The 17,661-nt window shown below is 54.2% G+C and overlaps 1 protein-coding gene across 2 annotated transcripts in view; it reads right to left on the minus strand.

The window, feature by feature from the left end:
• TMEM255B (transmembrane protein 255B) overlaps positions 1-17,405 on the minus strand; it is a 46,457-nt gene extending 29,052 nt beyond the window's left edge. Inside the window, exons 1-3 of one of the 2 annotated variants that reach the window (XM_046663797.1) lie at positions 17,287-17,405; positions 8,263-8,405; positions 6,027-6,089 (exon numbers count right to left, since the gene is read on the minus strand). In XM_046663797.1, the coding sequence (XP_046519753.1) occupies positions 6,027-6,089; positions 8,263-8,405; positions 17,287-17,329 (249 nt within the window). In that variant the 5' untranslated portion in view covers positions 17,330-17,405. Of the gene's footprint in view, positions 1-6,026; positions 6,090-6,198; positions 6,296-8,262; positions 8,501-17,286 lie in introns of those variants that run through there. The other variant, XM_046663798.1, reaches the window with a different exon arrangement.
• Between the last annotated feature and the right edge of the window lie 256 nt (positions 17,406-17,661).

Raw genomic sequence — 17,661 nt, forward strand, 5'->3', positions numbered from 1 at the left:
TGTGTCTGTCTGTGTGTGTGTGTCTCTCTGTGTGTGTATGTCTGTGTCTCTGTGTGTGTCTGTCTGTGTGTATGTCTCTCTCTCTCTCTGTGCGTGTCCGTGTGTCCGTGTGTGCGCACATGCACAGGGCGGGGCATTGGCAGTTGACAGACGTCTTGGCCCTCACCTTCCCCTCTCCGGCCTCTGGACCATCAGGACTACAGAGCCATTAGGAAATCAATGATTCCTGTGTCTGTTGGGTGAGGAGAAAGCAAGAACTCAGTCATCGATGGAAAAATAGCAGAAGCTGACTCAATTTGGGGCATTCTTCAGATGTCACTGGGGAGTAACATGGTAACAGGTGGAGATAATGGTGACGCCACATCTGATGATTAGATTCCACCCCTTCAACTGAACAGAGGGAAATATTTACAGACAAAATGATACCATGTCTGGGACTTGTTTCAAAATAACACAGGAAAGGAAGAAATAGATGGAGATGAACCCAGACTGACCGTGAGTCGGCAGCTGATGCTGCTGCTGAGGGACCCAGAGGGGCCGTTATGCCATTCTGTCTACTTGTGTATACGTTTAAATTCTGTACGTAAAGTTAAACAGAAATCAAGAGAAAAGAAAGCATTCCTATACATCTGGAGGCACTTGAAACACAAGCGTTCCCTCTTCAGCTGACATTTTCTCAGCTTGCAATCGTCTCCTTTTGAAACAACTCGAAAGCTCTGACTGACCCGTGTGCTTAAATACGGTGATGTAAATACATATAAGACGTGACAACGGCTTCCACTCTCTGAATGCCTGTCAGGGGCCAGCATCATGCTGGATATTCTCACATTCGTTAACTCTGACGCTCCCAACGACCCAGACAATGAAGACACTGAGGTTCAGAATGGCCAAGTGAGCTCCCCCAGACCACACAGCTACAAATGCTGGACACAGGCTCCAGCTTTCATAAATACTAAATTAAATGTTAGGCAGCGAAATAAACGTTTATCACAGAAAGTTAGCCTGGAAGATCGCCTCCCCTGAAGGGGCGGAAACAACCCCACAGTCATCACAGACAACTCCAGTCAGAAGGCTCTGGTCCGAGGGGCGGGGGGTCCTGCCCCTCCTGGCGGGCAGGGGAGCTTCCTGGGGGGCTGGCCCACACCGCTCTGGAGCTGCTGTCGCCTCCGCACTTTGATCCTCCGATTCTAAGGCCCACGTTTCTTTTACTTAAGCCATGGAAGCGGACCTCCAGCATCCAGACAGGAGAGGAAGAAGAAACACTACCCCTGTTTCCAGACGACACTATCTCATGGGTGGAAAACCCTAAGAAGCCACTAAAAACCATCAGAACTAATGGATGAGTTCAACAGGGCTGCAGATACAAGATCAACACAGAGGGGCAGCCCCGTGGCCAAGTGGTTAAGTTCGCGCACTCCTCTTACACAGCCTGAGGGTTCACCAGTTCGGATCCTGGGCGCCGCCACGGCACCACTTGTCAGGCCACACTGAGGCAGGGCCCACATAGCAGCCAGAGGGACCTACAACTAGAATGTACAACCATGTCCTGGGGCTTTGAGGAGAAAAAAAAAAGAAGAGGAAGATTGGCAACAGATGTGAGCGCACAGCCAGACTTCCTCACCAAAAAAAAAAAGCATACTTTAAAAAAAAATCCCATTAAAAAAAAAAGATCAACATAGAAAAATCAATTGTATTTTTATAACTTGCAGTGAACAATCCAAAAATGAAGTTAAGAAAACAATTCTATTCACAATAGCCTCAAAAAGAATAAAATACTTAAGAACAAATTTAACAAAAGAAGTGCCAAACTTAGACTCTTAAAATAACAAAACGTTGTTGAAAGAAATGAAAGAAGGCTTTAAAAAGTGGAAAAGTATCCCATGGTCATGGGTCAAGATACTTAACGTTGTTAAGATGGCGGCACTCCCTAAACGGATCTGAGGATTCGGCACCGTCTCTATCAGAAGCCCAGCTGACGTCTTTGTAGAAATCGATGAGCTGATTCTAAAACTTACATTGAATCGCAAGGAAACAGAATAACCAAAACAATCCTGAAAAAGAGGGACACAGTAGAAGGACTCGTGTCCAGATTTCAAACTTACTACAAAGCAACAGTAAGCAAGACGGCATGTTCGGGCACAAAGACAGACTCATAGATCAACAGAACAGGATTGAGAATCCAAACATAAACACACACACCCACGGCCGAGTGATTATCAGGAAAGGCGTCAAGGCCACTCACGGGGGTAGGACAGGCTTTTCCCCAAATTTTGCTGGACAACCGAGTAGCCACATGAAAGGATCGAATGTGGACCCCTACCTCACACTGTATACAGAAACTAACTCAAAACAGACCAAAGACTTAAATGTGACAAAACTCTGAGAAAACATAGGGGCAAATCTTCATGACCTTGGAATTGGTGTGGAATTCTTGGAAATGGCACCAAAGTCACAAGCAACAAAATAAAACATAGACAAATTGGGCTTCGTCAAAACTGAAAACTTTTGTTCCACAAGGACACCATCGAAAGGGTGAAAAGACAACGCACAGAATGGGAGAAAGGATTGGTAAATCACGTGTCTGCTAAGGACTTGCGTCTAGAATACATAAAGGATTCTGACAACTCAACAACAAAAAAAGTCACTCAATTTAAAAATAGGCAGGGGGCTGGCCTGGTGGTGCAGTGGTTAAGTGCGTACGTTCCACTTTGGTGGCCCGGGGTTTGCTGGTTTGAATCCCGGGTGCAGACATGGCACTGCTTGGTAAGCCACACTGTGGTAGGCGTCCCACATATAAAGTAGAGGAAGATGGGCACTGATGTTAGCTCAGGGCCAGTCTTCCTCAGCAAAAAGAGGAGGATTGGCAGCAGTTAGCTCAGGGCTAATCTTCCTAGAAAAAAAAAGGGCGAATGGACATTTCTCCAAAAAAAGATACACCAAAGGCCAGTTAGCACGAGTCCTCCACATCATTAGTTGACAAGGAAATACAAATCAAACCCACAAGGAGACACCACTCCACACCCACAAGGATGGCCAAATAAAAACACAGGTGACAACAAGAGTCAGCGAGGATGTGGAGAAGCTGGAGCCCTCACCACTGCTGGTGAGAATGTAAAATGGAGCGGTCACTTTGAAAACAGTCTGACAATCCTCAAACGATTAAACGTGGTTACACATGACCCAGCGCCTCCACTCCTGGAGACCTACCTTAGAGCAACGACAACACGTCCACAGAAACTTGGACCCAGATGTTCAGAGCAGCAGCATCGCAACAGCCAAAAGTGGCGACAGCTCTAACGCCATCGGCTGACGAAGGATGAACACCCACGCGACGGAAGCGGCTCAGCCGTAAGAAGGAATGAAGCACTGACACACACTATGACCCGGACGAACCTTGAAAGCATCGGCTCAGTGCAAGAAGCCAGACACAAAGGACCCCGTGGTGTGTGAGTCTATTCAAGTGAGAGTCCCGCATAGGGGTCCCCAGACAGAAGCAGATGAAGCTGCCTGGGGCTGGAGGTGGGGACAGAGGGCTGACAGCTGCCAGGTACAGGCTTCCCATCAAGGCAGGGAAAATGTCTTGAATGGTTGCTCCTGTTTATGGATATACTAAAATCCATTGAGTTCTACACATTAAACAGTGAGTTATATGGTATGTGGATTATATCTCAACACAGGTGTTTATAAAGGGGGAAAGAAACAGGCATCCCAGGACCGGATCAGGTCCACAGTTCCCAAGACCGTGCAGCCCACGTGCCACCCGGCACACGGCCGCACCCCCGGCTTCCCACCGGCCTGCCCTTTGGGGAAATCATGTAGACAAGCTCTCGGGAGCCCCTCAAGCTGTGGCCTAAGGTGCTGAGCGCCACCTCGGGCAGGGCCCGCAACCCTCCTGGAAGGCAGGAGCATGTGCGATCCCTCGGTGGGGTGCACAGGGACGCCCGGTGACACCTAGGCAGGGGGGCAGGAGCACGGGGGCCAGGACAGGACCAGGGAGCGAGAGGGAGCGGGAGCCGCAGGAACGTCCCTCCACAAGCGCGGTTCCAGCTGCTCCTCCACCAACAGGGAGCCCCTCCCTCCAACACCAGCTTTTCCTGAGGAAACAGGTTCAGCTCTCACACCTCAGTGCAGCGTCAAACCTCCTGTCTCTCCGGGTAGTTACACTGCAATGCGTTTAAGCGTGGAAGGGGCCGGCCCTGTGCTGTAGCGGTTAAGATCTGGCGCTCTCACGGCTGCAGCCCAGGTCCTTTCCTGGTGACCCACACCACCGTCTGTCATTGTCACACTGTGGCGGCTGCGTGTGGCTGTGATGCTGAGAGCTCTGCCACCGGGATTTCGGATACCAGCGGGGTCACCCCTGGGAGACGGGTTTCAGCGGAGTTTCCAGAACAAGACAGACCAGGAAGGAGGACCTGGCCACCCACTTCTGGAAAAATGGGCCACAAACCCCTGTGCAGAGCAGCGGAGTGTCGTCTGACAGGGCGCAGGAAGGCGGGGGATGGCGCAGACAGACCTGGCCGAGGTTCCTCTGCTGCCCACGGGGCACTAGGAGGCAGAATCGACTCCACGGCACTGATAAAAGGCATGGAAGGAAATGCGTGTCCCCAGTGAAGATTCTTCAGCACCACGCAAGTGATCAGCGCACAGAAGCAGCCTTGCGGGGATGTGTGAAGGCCCCGCAGCAGACACAGGAGCGAGGGCTTCCATTCATTTTCAACTCAGCCCCACTCACCTCCTTCCTGGAGGAGATTCAGTGAGGGGGGGGCAGGGCTCCCAGGGCCCGAGACGGTGCCCTCCCAGGCCCCTCTTTCCTGTGATCCAGGCAAAGCCGAGAAGGATAAGCCGGGTGGGACCCAGAGGAAAAGCCCAGAGCCAGCCCACCTCTGCGCTGCCAGGAGACTCGAGGAGGGAAAGACGCCCCATTGCCTCCCAATATTTAGGGCAAAACACTTTTTTCCACCCGAATCCCAGTCTCTTTGACTATCCCCCTTCCCCAGCCCCAGGGCCCTCCCACCCGGGCCCTCCCACCCTCTCAGCCGCTCCTCTGCCCAGGGGTCCATTCTCTCATCCCACGTGGGTTATGACGAGACACCATGGCTGAGCCGTCTGACCGTCCTGTCAGCCAGGGAACAGGGACACATGGGGTGATGGGTCCCATCACTGTCTCACACACCCATGATGGCCCAGGGCAGGCCACATTGAACGTGGTGAGACAACAGGACGACAGCCAGTGCAGGGGCCGTGAAAACGCCAGCACAGTCTGACACAGTAATTTGGGGATGAGACAGAAACAGCCACACGGCCCGACCCGCATCCCCCTGAACACCACTCTCAAAACTCAACACTGGCTGTCCAGTGAATTGGCAAAATTAACTATTATTCTTACAGCTCTCTTCCCAAAAGCAGTGCGCCAACAAACAGGTTCCCAGTTGAGGTGATCAATAAAGACATCGGGTTTGTGAAATGGACCTAGTTGCCGTTCATACACAAGCAAGCGTTCACGGACAGGCGGCATCCAAAGTCCACTCCACAGAGACCGTCTGAGCCGCGGTTCCTCCTGCTTTCCATTCACCACTTCCCCCAGTCTGGGGAAGCCCACACACCACCTTATCCCAAAGGGAAGGGCAGACGCTGGGACTGTCGACTCAAAAGGAGAGATGCTCATTCACATGTGTCTCTCTGAACTTTACACACCATGAGTTAATTTAATCTGCCAACCACCCCAACCCACCCCACACCCTGAACTTCCCGTGCCACAACCTGAGCTGCTGGGACCACAGTATGAGGTTGTAGATGTACCCTACAACTCTAGCAGTGCCACTTAGACTAGGATGTGAACGACACCCACTAAGCCCTGAGTCCAGGGTTGCACAGTGCACAGCCTGGGGCACCTTGGTGCTGATCCTGTAGGCTGCCAGATTGAGGTGGGGGCTCTCCCAGGAACACCAGCTACAGCTGGAACATCCTCTGTTGAGGGCAACACTCCCCACCACTCCACACTTGAAAGACACACTGTGTGTTCTTACCATTTGCCGTCTATTCTCCACCAGGTTGATGCCAATCATTCCCAAGAACGATCCGAAGCCGAGCTGACACCAGAGAGAAAACAAGGGAGAAAGCGCTCGGTTAGCACGGCTGGCGGCTGACCCACCACAGTAAACAATGTGTGGGAGCCTCCCACCCCAAACACCTTCTCACCGGCAAGGCTGCCATTCCCACTGCGCAAGGGTGACCACTAAGTGGCAGCCAGGACCTCGCCTGGCAGGGTGGCTTCTCGGCTTCATCAGAGCCGCAGCTGGAACAGAAGCCGCTGAAATACGACCCATCTCCTCTCTGTGTCCACACTTTAACTCTCACGTCGGTTTTACTCTGGTTACAGGAAAATCGAGTCCAGATGCCCCCTCCCCGGCATGGAGGACAACATCCTCACAGTAAGTCGACCACTCAGGGCCCCTCTCTTGCGTCTGCTCCTCAGGTGTGAGGCCCCCCGATCGCTCCCCAGGCCTGTCTGCAGGCCCAGCGTCAGAGAACGACTCCTCAGGTAAGACCCTGGGAAACTGGAAGTGAAGACATTTCAGAAGAGCTGCCCGTCACCCCCGGACTCACTGGCCCGCTCGAGGACGGCGCTTGGCTCAGGTGGGCAGGCAGACAGGCAGCCTGGGGCTCCTGAGAATCAGTCCTCTTGCTCCTCGAGAGCCAGAGCTCCCGGCCCCCAGAAGGAAGAGATGCGATGTGGGACGCGGGTTCCTCCTGAGACCGGTTCTCTCCTGTGTCTGCAGGTTGGCGCGGGGTCTCCGCAGAACGACTTCTGTCCACATTTCTCTAGTGGATTCACGCTGCATCCACAGCTCCTCTCAGAGCCGCCCGGGCTGCACTCACTCCATCAGGCATCGCCCGGAACCAGCATCCTTACCGAGCTGGGTGCTGACAGCATCAGGAGGGTCTGAATACGATCTCGAGATGAAACCCCGAGTGAGTGGAGCTTAAGAACAAGCAAAAAAACTACCACTCGAGACGCATCGTGATCCTTTGAGGTAATTTCGGGGACGTGTCCCCAGCCACCAGCTCCCCATATTCCAGGCTCCCTTCCCGTCCAGGACACACCGCAGAAAAGCGGGGTCCTCAACGTGAGGTTCCACTGGTGAAACTTTCTGCATAAACACTATCTATGTATGTTTACTCGTGAATTATATACTGGTAGGTAATGCAGATTTATAAAGCACAAACAGAAGACAAAATAAAAGATAATATGAAGATGAAATGAAAAATATTTGTAAAATATTTTTAAATATTGAGTGCCAAAACCTTTTTCGTCCTTGCTAAAAATGTTATCAACATCATTACTAGTCTTGATAACACTCTTAGTGGGAGTAATTGATTAAATAAGCTTCATTTTTGAAAAAAATCTTGGTTTAGCTCTTCATGACACAGCAACTCAGGGTTCGGTGCATTTTAAGGGCATTGTAGCTGATCAAAGGCAATTTCACAGACTCTCCCTGTGTGCAAAGTGGACACCGGAGCAGACGTTATTGCTGACAACAGTGAACGTGAATTCATACGTCAAAAAGTCTTCTAGATAATTCTGGATTTGGGTGACTGCTTCTCGCCAGGTCAAATGAGCTGTCATGGATTTAGCAGGTGGCACCGCTGTCCAGAATCTGGAATCAGGAGTGGCTCAGGCCGGCCCCTGCCATCCTACACAACCACATTACAAACGCCATCGTCCATCAAGCTCGGCGGCAGGTGGCTCGTAAAGCCACACGTCCGTTTCCCGAGGGTCAGTCTGGTCAGCTCGGTCCCACGGGACTAAAGCCCAGGTATGGAGCGCTGGTTCCCTCGGAGGCTGGGGGAGGATGTAGGCCGGGCCTTTCCCGCATCCAAGGGGCCGCACCCCTTGGCTCTGGGCCCTTCCTCCACCGTCGACACCTCTCCCATCAAGGCTCGACCCCTCCCTGCCCCCTCCTCCACAGGTAAGGACCCTGTGCTCACACTGGGCCACCTGGATGGTGCGGGATGACCACCACGCCCTCCTGAGGCAGACTGGCAAAGCTCAGCCCCTTTTTGGTGCAGCCCACCCCATTCACGAGTCCCATGGAGTAGGGCACGGACGCCTTTGGGGTCACTACTCTGCTGCCCACAACCACCAATGCAAGTTTCCAGGCCCCAGAGCCCAGCTCCGTGGGGCTGGAGCTGTGTCACCACCACACAGCACTCTGTGGAGCCCGCCCCCAGCCCCGCAGACCCCGGGGACGCGGGACTCACGATGATTCCTGGGTAGTAGCCCCCCACGGTCACGTTCTCCGTCCTGGTGGTGGCGGCGAGGCCGATGGTCAGGATGAGGACGGACACCACCAACAGAGACCCCACAAACCAAAGGGAAGTCTTCTTTCTTCTAGCAAACGCTTCTGAGAGGAGGGCAGACGGGGCACCGTTAGTCAGGGGACAGGCTCAGAGAAGGGGTCCCATGTGACGCACCGAGGGTCAGCTCTTCCCTCTGAGCTCTGGGAGGTCTCACCGCTGCCACATCCCGGGAGCCTGGGACCAGCCCGCTGCTCCCTCCTGTACCAGGGCCCCCTCGGGTGCCCCGAACCAGCCTCTGGAAGCCCCCGACCCCCACGCCCACGACTTCTTTCTTTTCAGCCGCCCCGGTTCTCGGAGCAGGGTCTGGGAGGCACCCTTGCCGCCCCTCGGGCCTCACAGGGTCTCTGCCGGGCCCTTGACGCCATGTCCCGAACAGCACTGACCCTGCATGTCTCACCTGCACAGCTGCCCGCGTCCGCGCTCCCTGTACCTGCCCGGGGCAGACGCGGGAGCCCTGCCCCTGCCGCCCCCACTGCCCAGAGGGGCCGGGGCCTGGCCACTCTCACCACACGACACTCCCCAACATCATCCCCCGACGATGAGCCCACGAGGGCAGCTGGGGTCTGTCCTGCTCCCCGCTCCTGCCACCCCCACTCCCAGAGGGGCCGGGGCCTGCCCACTCTCACCACTTGACACTCCCCGACATCATTCGCTGACGATGAGCCCACGAGGGCGGCTGGGGTCTGTCCTGCTCCCGAACCTGATGCTGCCCACACAGTTGGTTCACCACAGACACCAGCTCCCTTCCAGCGCCCTCCTCCTCCCCAGGCCGCAGGGCCCGAAGGCCTTCACCCTGGCAGGCAACCCCATGGCCAATTCAGGCCGACCCCTTCCTGAGCATCTGCCCAGCCGGCTGCCACTCCAAGCGCCTCGCCTGGGCCCCAGCCGAGTCCCAAGCCTGGACACCAGCCCGTTCTGAGGCTGGAGCAAGACCTCCAGCTCAGCCTGACCAGGCCCAGCGCACTCGCGTCCCTCCAGGCAGCCAGCACCTGGCGCGCTCTGCCCCATGAATGTGGCCTGCAGCCTGTCCACACACAGCTGTCACCCCAGGGGCCCGGAGGGCGCCTCGTCTTCCATCTCCGGCGTCTAGCTCAGCCCAAAGGGTGAAGGATTGAACGGGGAGGGGGCAGAAAGAAAGCAGGAAGTGTGCTGGAGGCCACCATAGCCCCCAGGTGTGCCCTTCCCTCTGCCCTGTGAACAGGACCCTGTATGTGATGTGGAGATGTGCCCAGCCAAGCATGGCATTGTCCAGCCTCTGTTCCAGCTGCGTGATTACTTATCCATCCAAGCAAAGGACGGTGGGCAGGACCTAAGGGAAATCTTCTAAAGGAGCTGTCCCCTTGCCTTTCTCTCTTCATTCTTCCTGTTACCTGGAACATGGACAGAAAGCAGGGCCACAGCAGCTGTTCTGGACCATGAGGGATCCTTGAGAATGGAAGCCACAGGCAGAATGACAGAGCAGAAAGGCAGCCCTGCTCACCCACCTCCACACTGATGAGGTAACAGGATAAACCTCTGGGTTCTAAGCCACTACTCTGGATGTCCGGGAATCCACACCCAAACCCAATTCTAACTGCGGCAGAGCTCAAGGAAGACACAGGAAAGGGGAGCTTCCCATCGCCCGCGTTTCCTCCCTCAGGTCTCGACCTCTGGGTGTGCGCTGACCTACTTCCCGCCCCACAGCGTGTCTGGGGAAGGCAGGGCAGCCTCTCGAAGACAGCCATTCGCTCTCAGACACACCTGCCCCGACCTGTCACCAGCAAGTGCACGCGGAGGCAGACAGCGGAGGGCAGGACGAGGGCCTCCAGGCCAAGCCAGCCAGGCTGCTGGGTCTTGTTTGGGAAGCTTAACCCTCTTGGTTCCCATGAGTCCAAAGCAAAACGGGAGACGAAAGGGAAACACGGTGCTTCTTCCTATGCCAACGTGTCTAAAATCCACAGAGCGTGTGTGTGAGTGAGTGTGTATCTTTGTGAGTGTGAGTGTGTCTGTGCAAGTGTGTATCTGTGTGTGTCTGTGAGTGTGTGAGAGTGAGAGTGTGAGTTTGCGAGTGTGTCTGTGTGTGAGTGTGAGTGTGTGTCTGGGTGTGTAACAGGGAGGCAGCCGCACACTTGATCACAACGCTGGCGCAGTGGCCTCCTGACTCGGGGCAGGCATAATTTTCACGCTCCAGGAGGCCTGCGCCTGTGGACTCGCACTTCTGCCGTCCCATCGCAAAGCTTGATGGCCAGTCAAGGGCACAACCTCAAGAACGGGATTGTCACACCCTCAGAAATAAGGGACACAAAACCACAAATCAGGTGCAAACTCAGAAGGACTGGCTGACGTGAGGACACGGTTCTTACCCAGTGACGTCAGGGACGTGGTCTCGGGAAGGACGCTTCATCCGGAGGCCAAAAGAACACCGACAGGCCCACTCTCCTTCCCCGGCACCTCCAGATCCTCGGAGGACCCTCCTGGAGAATCTCGTCCTAAAGCAACTGTGACCCTCACCCTGGAGGACGAGATCAACTCACTCACGAAGATCATAAGCCACTGGCTCCGACCAGCAGCCGACCGTCTTGGTTACGCGCCCCTCTCTGCCTCCCTAAAAAGGAGGTGTATTTCAGCGTCCGCAGGGGCGGGTTCTCCTGCCTGCCCCCCTGTGCCCCGGGAGGCGGCGCTGTGGCTGGCTTCGAGAGGGATGGTGGCGCTCTGGGTTTTCCTGACTCCTGCAGCAGGAGGAGCGGCTGCTGTGTCCACAGCAAACTAGAGGGACAAGGATGGACCGAACACAACCTGCTCCGAAGGCTCACGCCTGAGGACGGAGCAGCCTGGCAGCCCAGCCACACGGGGAAGAGCAAGGAGGCCACTGGCCGTGGGCAGGACACCCGCAGCAAGAGCAGAGGCAAAGCCAGGCCCCCAGGCCCCTCGCGGCCCTTGCTGCAAAGGGCCACCCCAGCCCAATAACCAAGTCATGTGGCTGCAGCCCCAGGGGCCGGCCACCTGCCACCCACCGAGGAGCACCTCCCGCATTTACGCCTCATGGACATGCCCTGGTGGTGGGCTCCGAGTCCCACCGCTGTAGCTTCTGCAGAATAGGCGTTGAGGGGCTGAGCAACGAGTGGACCCAAGAGAGGACCCGAGAGTGGACGCACGAGTGGACAGAGCACAGGAGCATAGAGACAGCACTGACTGCCCATGACCACGCCAGAGGCCACGTGGCTCAGACGTGGTTCTGCACCATCTCCTGATGTTTCTAAACTCAGCACATGTTCTCCAGTGACCCTTCCCACCCACGTCCAGCCACACACCAGCCACCCCGCAGCCCACAGCTCTGTCCTGAGGGCACTGGCCGAATGCTAACCTGTGTGGCCCCATGCCCAGGCCACCGTCAGGCCGTCACCTCCCTTCCTGCTGTAGTGTCCAGATGGTGGGGAAGCCCCACTAGAGGGGAGTCCCACCAGGGGATCCGAGAGGTGCCCGGATCGATTAACGATGTCTGCCCTGGGCGTGGAGGAGCAGCGGCATATGTGCCAGCCCCCAAGAAAACGACCCTGAGCCCCTCCAGCCCAGCATCCTCAGATCACCTCCCGTCTGCGTCCCCTCCTTGGCCGCAGCTCCTCCTCCCGCCCACACCTGACCCTCAGCTGCCCCAGGGTCTCTCCTCCCACTCCGCTCGCTGGACTTCTGAGCTCAAACCACCTGGGCCGGGCCCTGGAGTGTGACCCAGGTAATGAAGGCATTTTTACAGGGAAAAAGAAGACTGTAAGTTTTATGTTAAAAATGTGTGATTCTTATTCTGCTCATAAAAGCAATAGTTACTTTTTGTAGAACATCTTTAAACTACAGAAAAATACAAAAGAAAAAATAAAGTTCACAGTAATCGCATCACCCAAAATTGGCAGGTGGGCCTACAACCACGACATCTTTTTACAATGCACTTATCTACTTTTTAAAGCATTTTTTCCTAAATTGGGACAGACGTGTTTTTAAATCTTTTAAAATTTTTGTTCACTTAATATACTCTAAGAATTTTTCCGAACACAAGACAGAGGGATGAACAGGTTGGGCAGAGGAGATTTTCAGGGCAGAGAACAACTCTGTCTGACACTGTGATGACGGATACGGGATGTTACACATTTGTCCAAACCCACGAAACGTCCACCACCAAGGCGAGGCCTCGTGGAGCCACGGGCTCTGGGGGTGACGTGTCAGTAGAGGTTCATGGAGCACCACACAGGCTGACGGCTGGGGCTGGGGGGGAGGCTGTGCCTGGGGGGCAGAGGGTCGATGGGAATCTCTGTATTTCCCCCCTCGATTTTGCTGTGAACCTAACATTGCTCTGAAAAATAAAGTCTATATATATATTTAAAACCACCATGTTATAAACTTTGTATATAAATCTTTCTATCACCTCTCGCTTATTCTTTAGGATAAATTTCTATAAGTGGAATTTCAGGGCAAAAGGGCAAAATTTTTTTTTTTTTTTTTTTTTGAGGAAGATTAGCCCTGAGGTAACTACTGCCAATCCTCCTCTTTGTGCTGAGGAAGACTGTCCCTGAGCTAACATCCTTGCCCATCTTCCTCTACTTTATACGTTGGACACCTACCACAGCATGGCGTGCCAAATGGTGCCATGTCCACACCCGGGATCCAAACTGGTGAACTCCGGGCTGCTGAAGCGGAATGTGCAAACTTAACTGCTGTGCCACTGGGCCAGCCCCTGGGCAAAATATTTTTAAGGAGAAAGTAAAAGTTTTGGAGTGAAATTTAACCTCACAAAACAGAAGGTAAACCCACAGGCCTCGTACACGCTTTGGAAACAGTTCTCAGAAGTCCCAGAGCTTCTTCACCTACAGGCAGGAGAAGTAAGCATGGCTCCATCTGGATGCTTTAAATTGCTCTCTTAATTTCTATTTTCTAGTATTTTTTTATTACAAATATATAAGAATTGTTGAGGGTGAACCATTTGTAGGAGTGTCTACAGGAAAAAGCCCAAGTGCAAGCAGACAATTGATCCCTCAGGACACGGGGCATTTGCACGTGCTCTGGGAGCTCCCGTAGCGGGCTTTCCCCTCCTTCACTATTACATCTTACTTGCAAAGAAGTGCACACACAGAGACAGCAACGACTCTTCTTTTTTGCATTTGTTTGAAGCCTGAAACCAAGGACATATGTACAAGGTGCTCTGCCCAGGATTCAGAAGATCAGCGGTTATGGGGATGGTGGCAGCAGAGCTGGGACATCTGTGGGGAATTAGGGCACTGAAATGGCAACGCCACCCTGGGAACAAAGAGCAGCCTCCCACGGCAGAAATTCTGCTCTGGTCGATTGACTTTAGAAAGGTAGGTGCATTGAAAAAAAAAAAACAGACCCAAAAGTTAGAAATGTCTTCTGGCGGCTGACCTGGTGGTGCAGTGGTTAAGTTCGCACACTCCACTTCCGCAGCCCGGGGTTGGCAGGTTCAGATCCTGGGTGCAGACCTAACACTGCTTGTCAAGCCACGCTGTGGCGGTGACCCACATAAAATAGAGGAAGATGGACACAGATGTTAGCTCAGTGACAATCTTCTGCACAAAAAAATATATTTGTGTATGTCTATATATATCTTCTACATTTTGGAAGTTAATGAAACCGTTGTTGTGGAAGTTCATGAAACAATCACATTAATGGTGACAACACCTCTAGTAGTGGGGTAGCAACTGTAGCTTGTTTCAGAGCCGTCCAGCTCCCCGGCTCATTCAGTCGGGACCGGAGGACGGGTCTCCCCACCTCTGACCGCCCTGGCCCGCCTCCACACACCTGCCAAAGAAGCCGAACACGTAAGAATTGTCGAGGGTGAACTAGCTGCTTTTGATCAGTGCAATTTCCTCTCTTCTTCCTTGCCTGTTTTTTTTTTTTTTTCCCTTAGGTTCCCATTCCTATCTTTTGAGGGTTAAAATGTGTTTTAAGAACAATAAGCCTCCTAAAACTAAATTTTATGGGACTAAGTATTTGAGAAAATTATCAGACAAATGCCCTCCTCCTCAGAGGGTTTTGTTCTGCTATTTTTCCTATTTTAATGCACTGCACGTCTATTATGCTCAAAATAACCAGCCAGATGCCTCAGCATCTGCTTCAAAGTGCTCACGACTTCCAGGGCCCTGTCTGGGCTCAAGTGGGCTGTCTGGACCGTATCCTGCTCCCTAAGGCTCTCAACTCTGTTCCGCTTCATCCCTTCAGGGACGCTGGCATGGTGAATGGGGATCTGAGTGGATCCACCAGGCTGACAGCGCTTGGGCAGCCCTTGCCCCATCCGTTAGTGACATTCTGACAGGCCTGCCACGGAGTGAAAAGTTAAACGCATCCCCTGTGGGGTCACGTAAATCTTCCCATGAACCGTTTTCGAGGTAACTTTGCCACTTCACCACTTTCCCCTGAAACTGCTACATGGTAAAAGCAGAAAGTGCGAGCTGCCCCTTCTGTCAGCGTTTCTGTGGGAGGTTCCGAGGTTGACATGGGGTCCAGAAAGACAGCCAGCAAGTCGCACGGGACGCTGGGAGGGACGGGTCTGCACAAGCTCATTCTACTGACGCGGACTGTCCTGTTTTGACTCCAGGTACGACAGAAGCGACAAAAAGAAGAATCCTGATCTTAAATACTCTATAAATATAGGATATTGCACAAAAATAAGAAAACAAGAAACAAACTCAAGAAAAGAAGGTATGGCACCTTTATAATCACCACAAGACACACGCATTTGCAGACCAGGTGTTGGAGGGATCCAGTTCCGCGTTGGAGGCGGATGCCTAGAACCACCAAACTGTCCCTCCACCCTATCCTGTTAGCAGGAAGATTCTCACGTGCGTTGTTACAACTGAAGCGCTCTTAAGACAGTGCCCTGACTGTCAACTAAAATATCTACTCTTAGGGTTATAGTCTTGGGACAGCTACACAGACTGTACCCACACTGTTTTGGGCCTCCCCAGGCCTGCTGTGTGATCTTGGGCAGCCATCCACCCTCTCTGAGCCCAGCAGAAGAGGACCTGTGAGAGTAGGGGCTGTATCTGTCTTGTTTGCCACTCGATCCCCGTGCCCAGCTCAAACCAGGATACAGAGACATCTCCTGGTGTTGAGTGAATGAATGAACTTCAGTTTCCTGATCTGTAAAGTGGGGCTGACAACCACCCGCTCCACCCACCTCCTAACTGTGGTGAGAGAATACACACGGAAGCTCTGTACACGTTTCTACGGGCATGACAGATTAATCACAGCGGTGACAGCGTTAAGGCCGCGTGGCAGTTATTCCGACCCGTGTTTCTCCACCCCAGACACTGAGGGAGACGTTCTGACGTGTGGAGCTCCCGTGTCCTGCTCGCTGCTTTTCCCACGTCCAGGCTGTCCCAGGTGCATCCTTCCTAGAACGTCTCAGACAGTCTCCTCGGCACCCCGCTGGGCGCCTGCAGCCCTCCTGCCCCGGCCCCCAGCCCCGGCCATGGCGGGAGCGGCTGAACCACAGCTCCCGTGGGACCCGGTCACGTTGAGGAAGTGCAAGGACAGGAGCAGATTCTGGTGCTGACCATCAGCACTCCCTCCAGTCAGTAGAGCGAGGAGGGGGGTGTCACCGAGATGGGGTTGGCGCTAGGAAGGTGGTCGCCCTGGCAGCAGGGCTGGAGCCCCAGAAAGAAGAATGAGCTGATGGAGTCACATGTGGACACCCCGTCAGGGAGGCACAGCGGCACTCAGGGAAATACGCCACGCAGAGCAGCACGCCCCTCGGCCATCCAGTCCCCTTTTCTCTGATTTTAATGGAACACTTGCCCAAGGTGGTAACCACAGAAATGCAAGAAAAAAATGCCATAATCCCACCCCAGCTAATTTCAGTATTTTTAAATAAGAGACTAATTCCTAGTATTATTTTAAATTTACAGTTCCTCAGAAGAAGAAAAAACGAAGTCAAATGGTATCTTTTAACCATCAAGTGATTCTAATACAATAACTAGTTAACAACCACAAGTAATAACAACTAGCTGTGACTATTGTTACACGCAGGAAGTGTTTCGCTTCCCGGAGGATGAAAACACGCATCACGTTTCATCACAGCCAACGACCATGTCCTAGAGGGTTGGCACCGGGCAGCCCAGCGTGTGGCCCGCTGTGCCATCGGGTTTGTGCCAGTTAATGCTGTGATGTTCGCACAGAGACGACACTGCCCAACGACTCACGTCTCTGAACGCAGCCCCGCGGTTAAGCGACACGACTGTACCAAGAGTGGTCACAGGGCTTTGCTTAGAGACTGGGGGCGCCGAACCGTTTCTTTTAGGAAGAAGCCAGACTCCTGGGTTATTATTTAACAGTCAAACATTACTAATCTGGGTTTTAAAAGAGACTTTCCAAAGTCAGTCCAGGCAGGGCTGTGGGGGGACCTGGTTTTCCAGGGGCCATGTGAAGCGGGCAGCAGGCCGAGGCCATCAGAGCCGCGCTCCCTGTCAGACCACTTTTTCTTGGCTTTTCAAAACCCTCCCTGCCGGCTTCCCCTCAGGAAAACCCCCGGCACCGAGTCTGTCCCGCTCCAGACCCCGGGCGGTCGCGGGCTCCAGGCTGCACCTGGCTTGTCTGGAGAAACCAAGAATTCTGGAGTCCATGAATTTCGGGGGGCGGTCGGTGGGGAGGGCGCCTGGAGGGAACCACCCTGTCACTTACAAGCAGGAGGACGTTACCCGGCTGTTGAAATGAACTTTTCCGAGAAATTTTTGGAGACTGAAATAGGGTGGAAGAGAGGGAAACGGGGGCGGTTTGGGTGGCGTCTGTCGTTCGAGAGGAAAGACAGCGGGAAAGAGGTGGAGAGCGGCGCCAAGTCCCATCCAGAAAAGGACCCGAGAGGGTGTGCGTGAGGGACTGTGCCCCAGCGGCCCGCGGGCGGACGCACCTGCGGGAGGATCGGGGCTCAGGATGCTGGGGGCTCACCTGTCGCGTCCCGCAGGGCCAGGGGTCCGGGCGCGGGCTGCATCCCGGCCACTCCTGGGGCGCTGCAGCGGCGGCTCCCGGCGACAGCGACGGTCGGTGCGATGCAACGGGGCTGTGAGGACCCGCCTGAGCCCCGCCCCCCTGAGCCCCGCCCCCCTGAGCCCCGCCCCTTGTCTGCGCCTCCGGCCACGCCCTGTCTCCCTCCTCCCCCTGATCCCCTCCTCCCGCTCCCCGTTTTCCTGGAAATCAGACCCCGGGGAAGGGAATGCATGTGCGTGGGCAGGAACGGAGCCCGACTAGGGTGGAACATACCTGGAAAGGTCCCTCTGGATTTCTGAGTTGCGCCCGCCGCCCGGTCACAGCTGGCCACAGGCC

Source organism: Equus quagga, chromosome 6 (assembly GCF_021613505.1).
Source record: "Equus quagga isolate Etosha38 chromosome 6, UCLA_HA_Equagga_1.0, whole genome shotgun sequence".
Classification (NCBI taxonomy): Eukaryota; Metazoa; Chordata; class Mammalia; order Perissodactyla; family Equidae; genus Equus; species Equus quagga.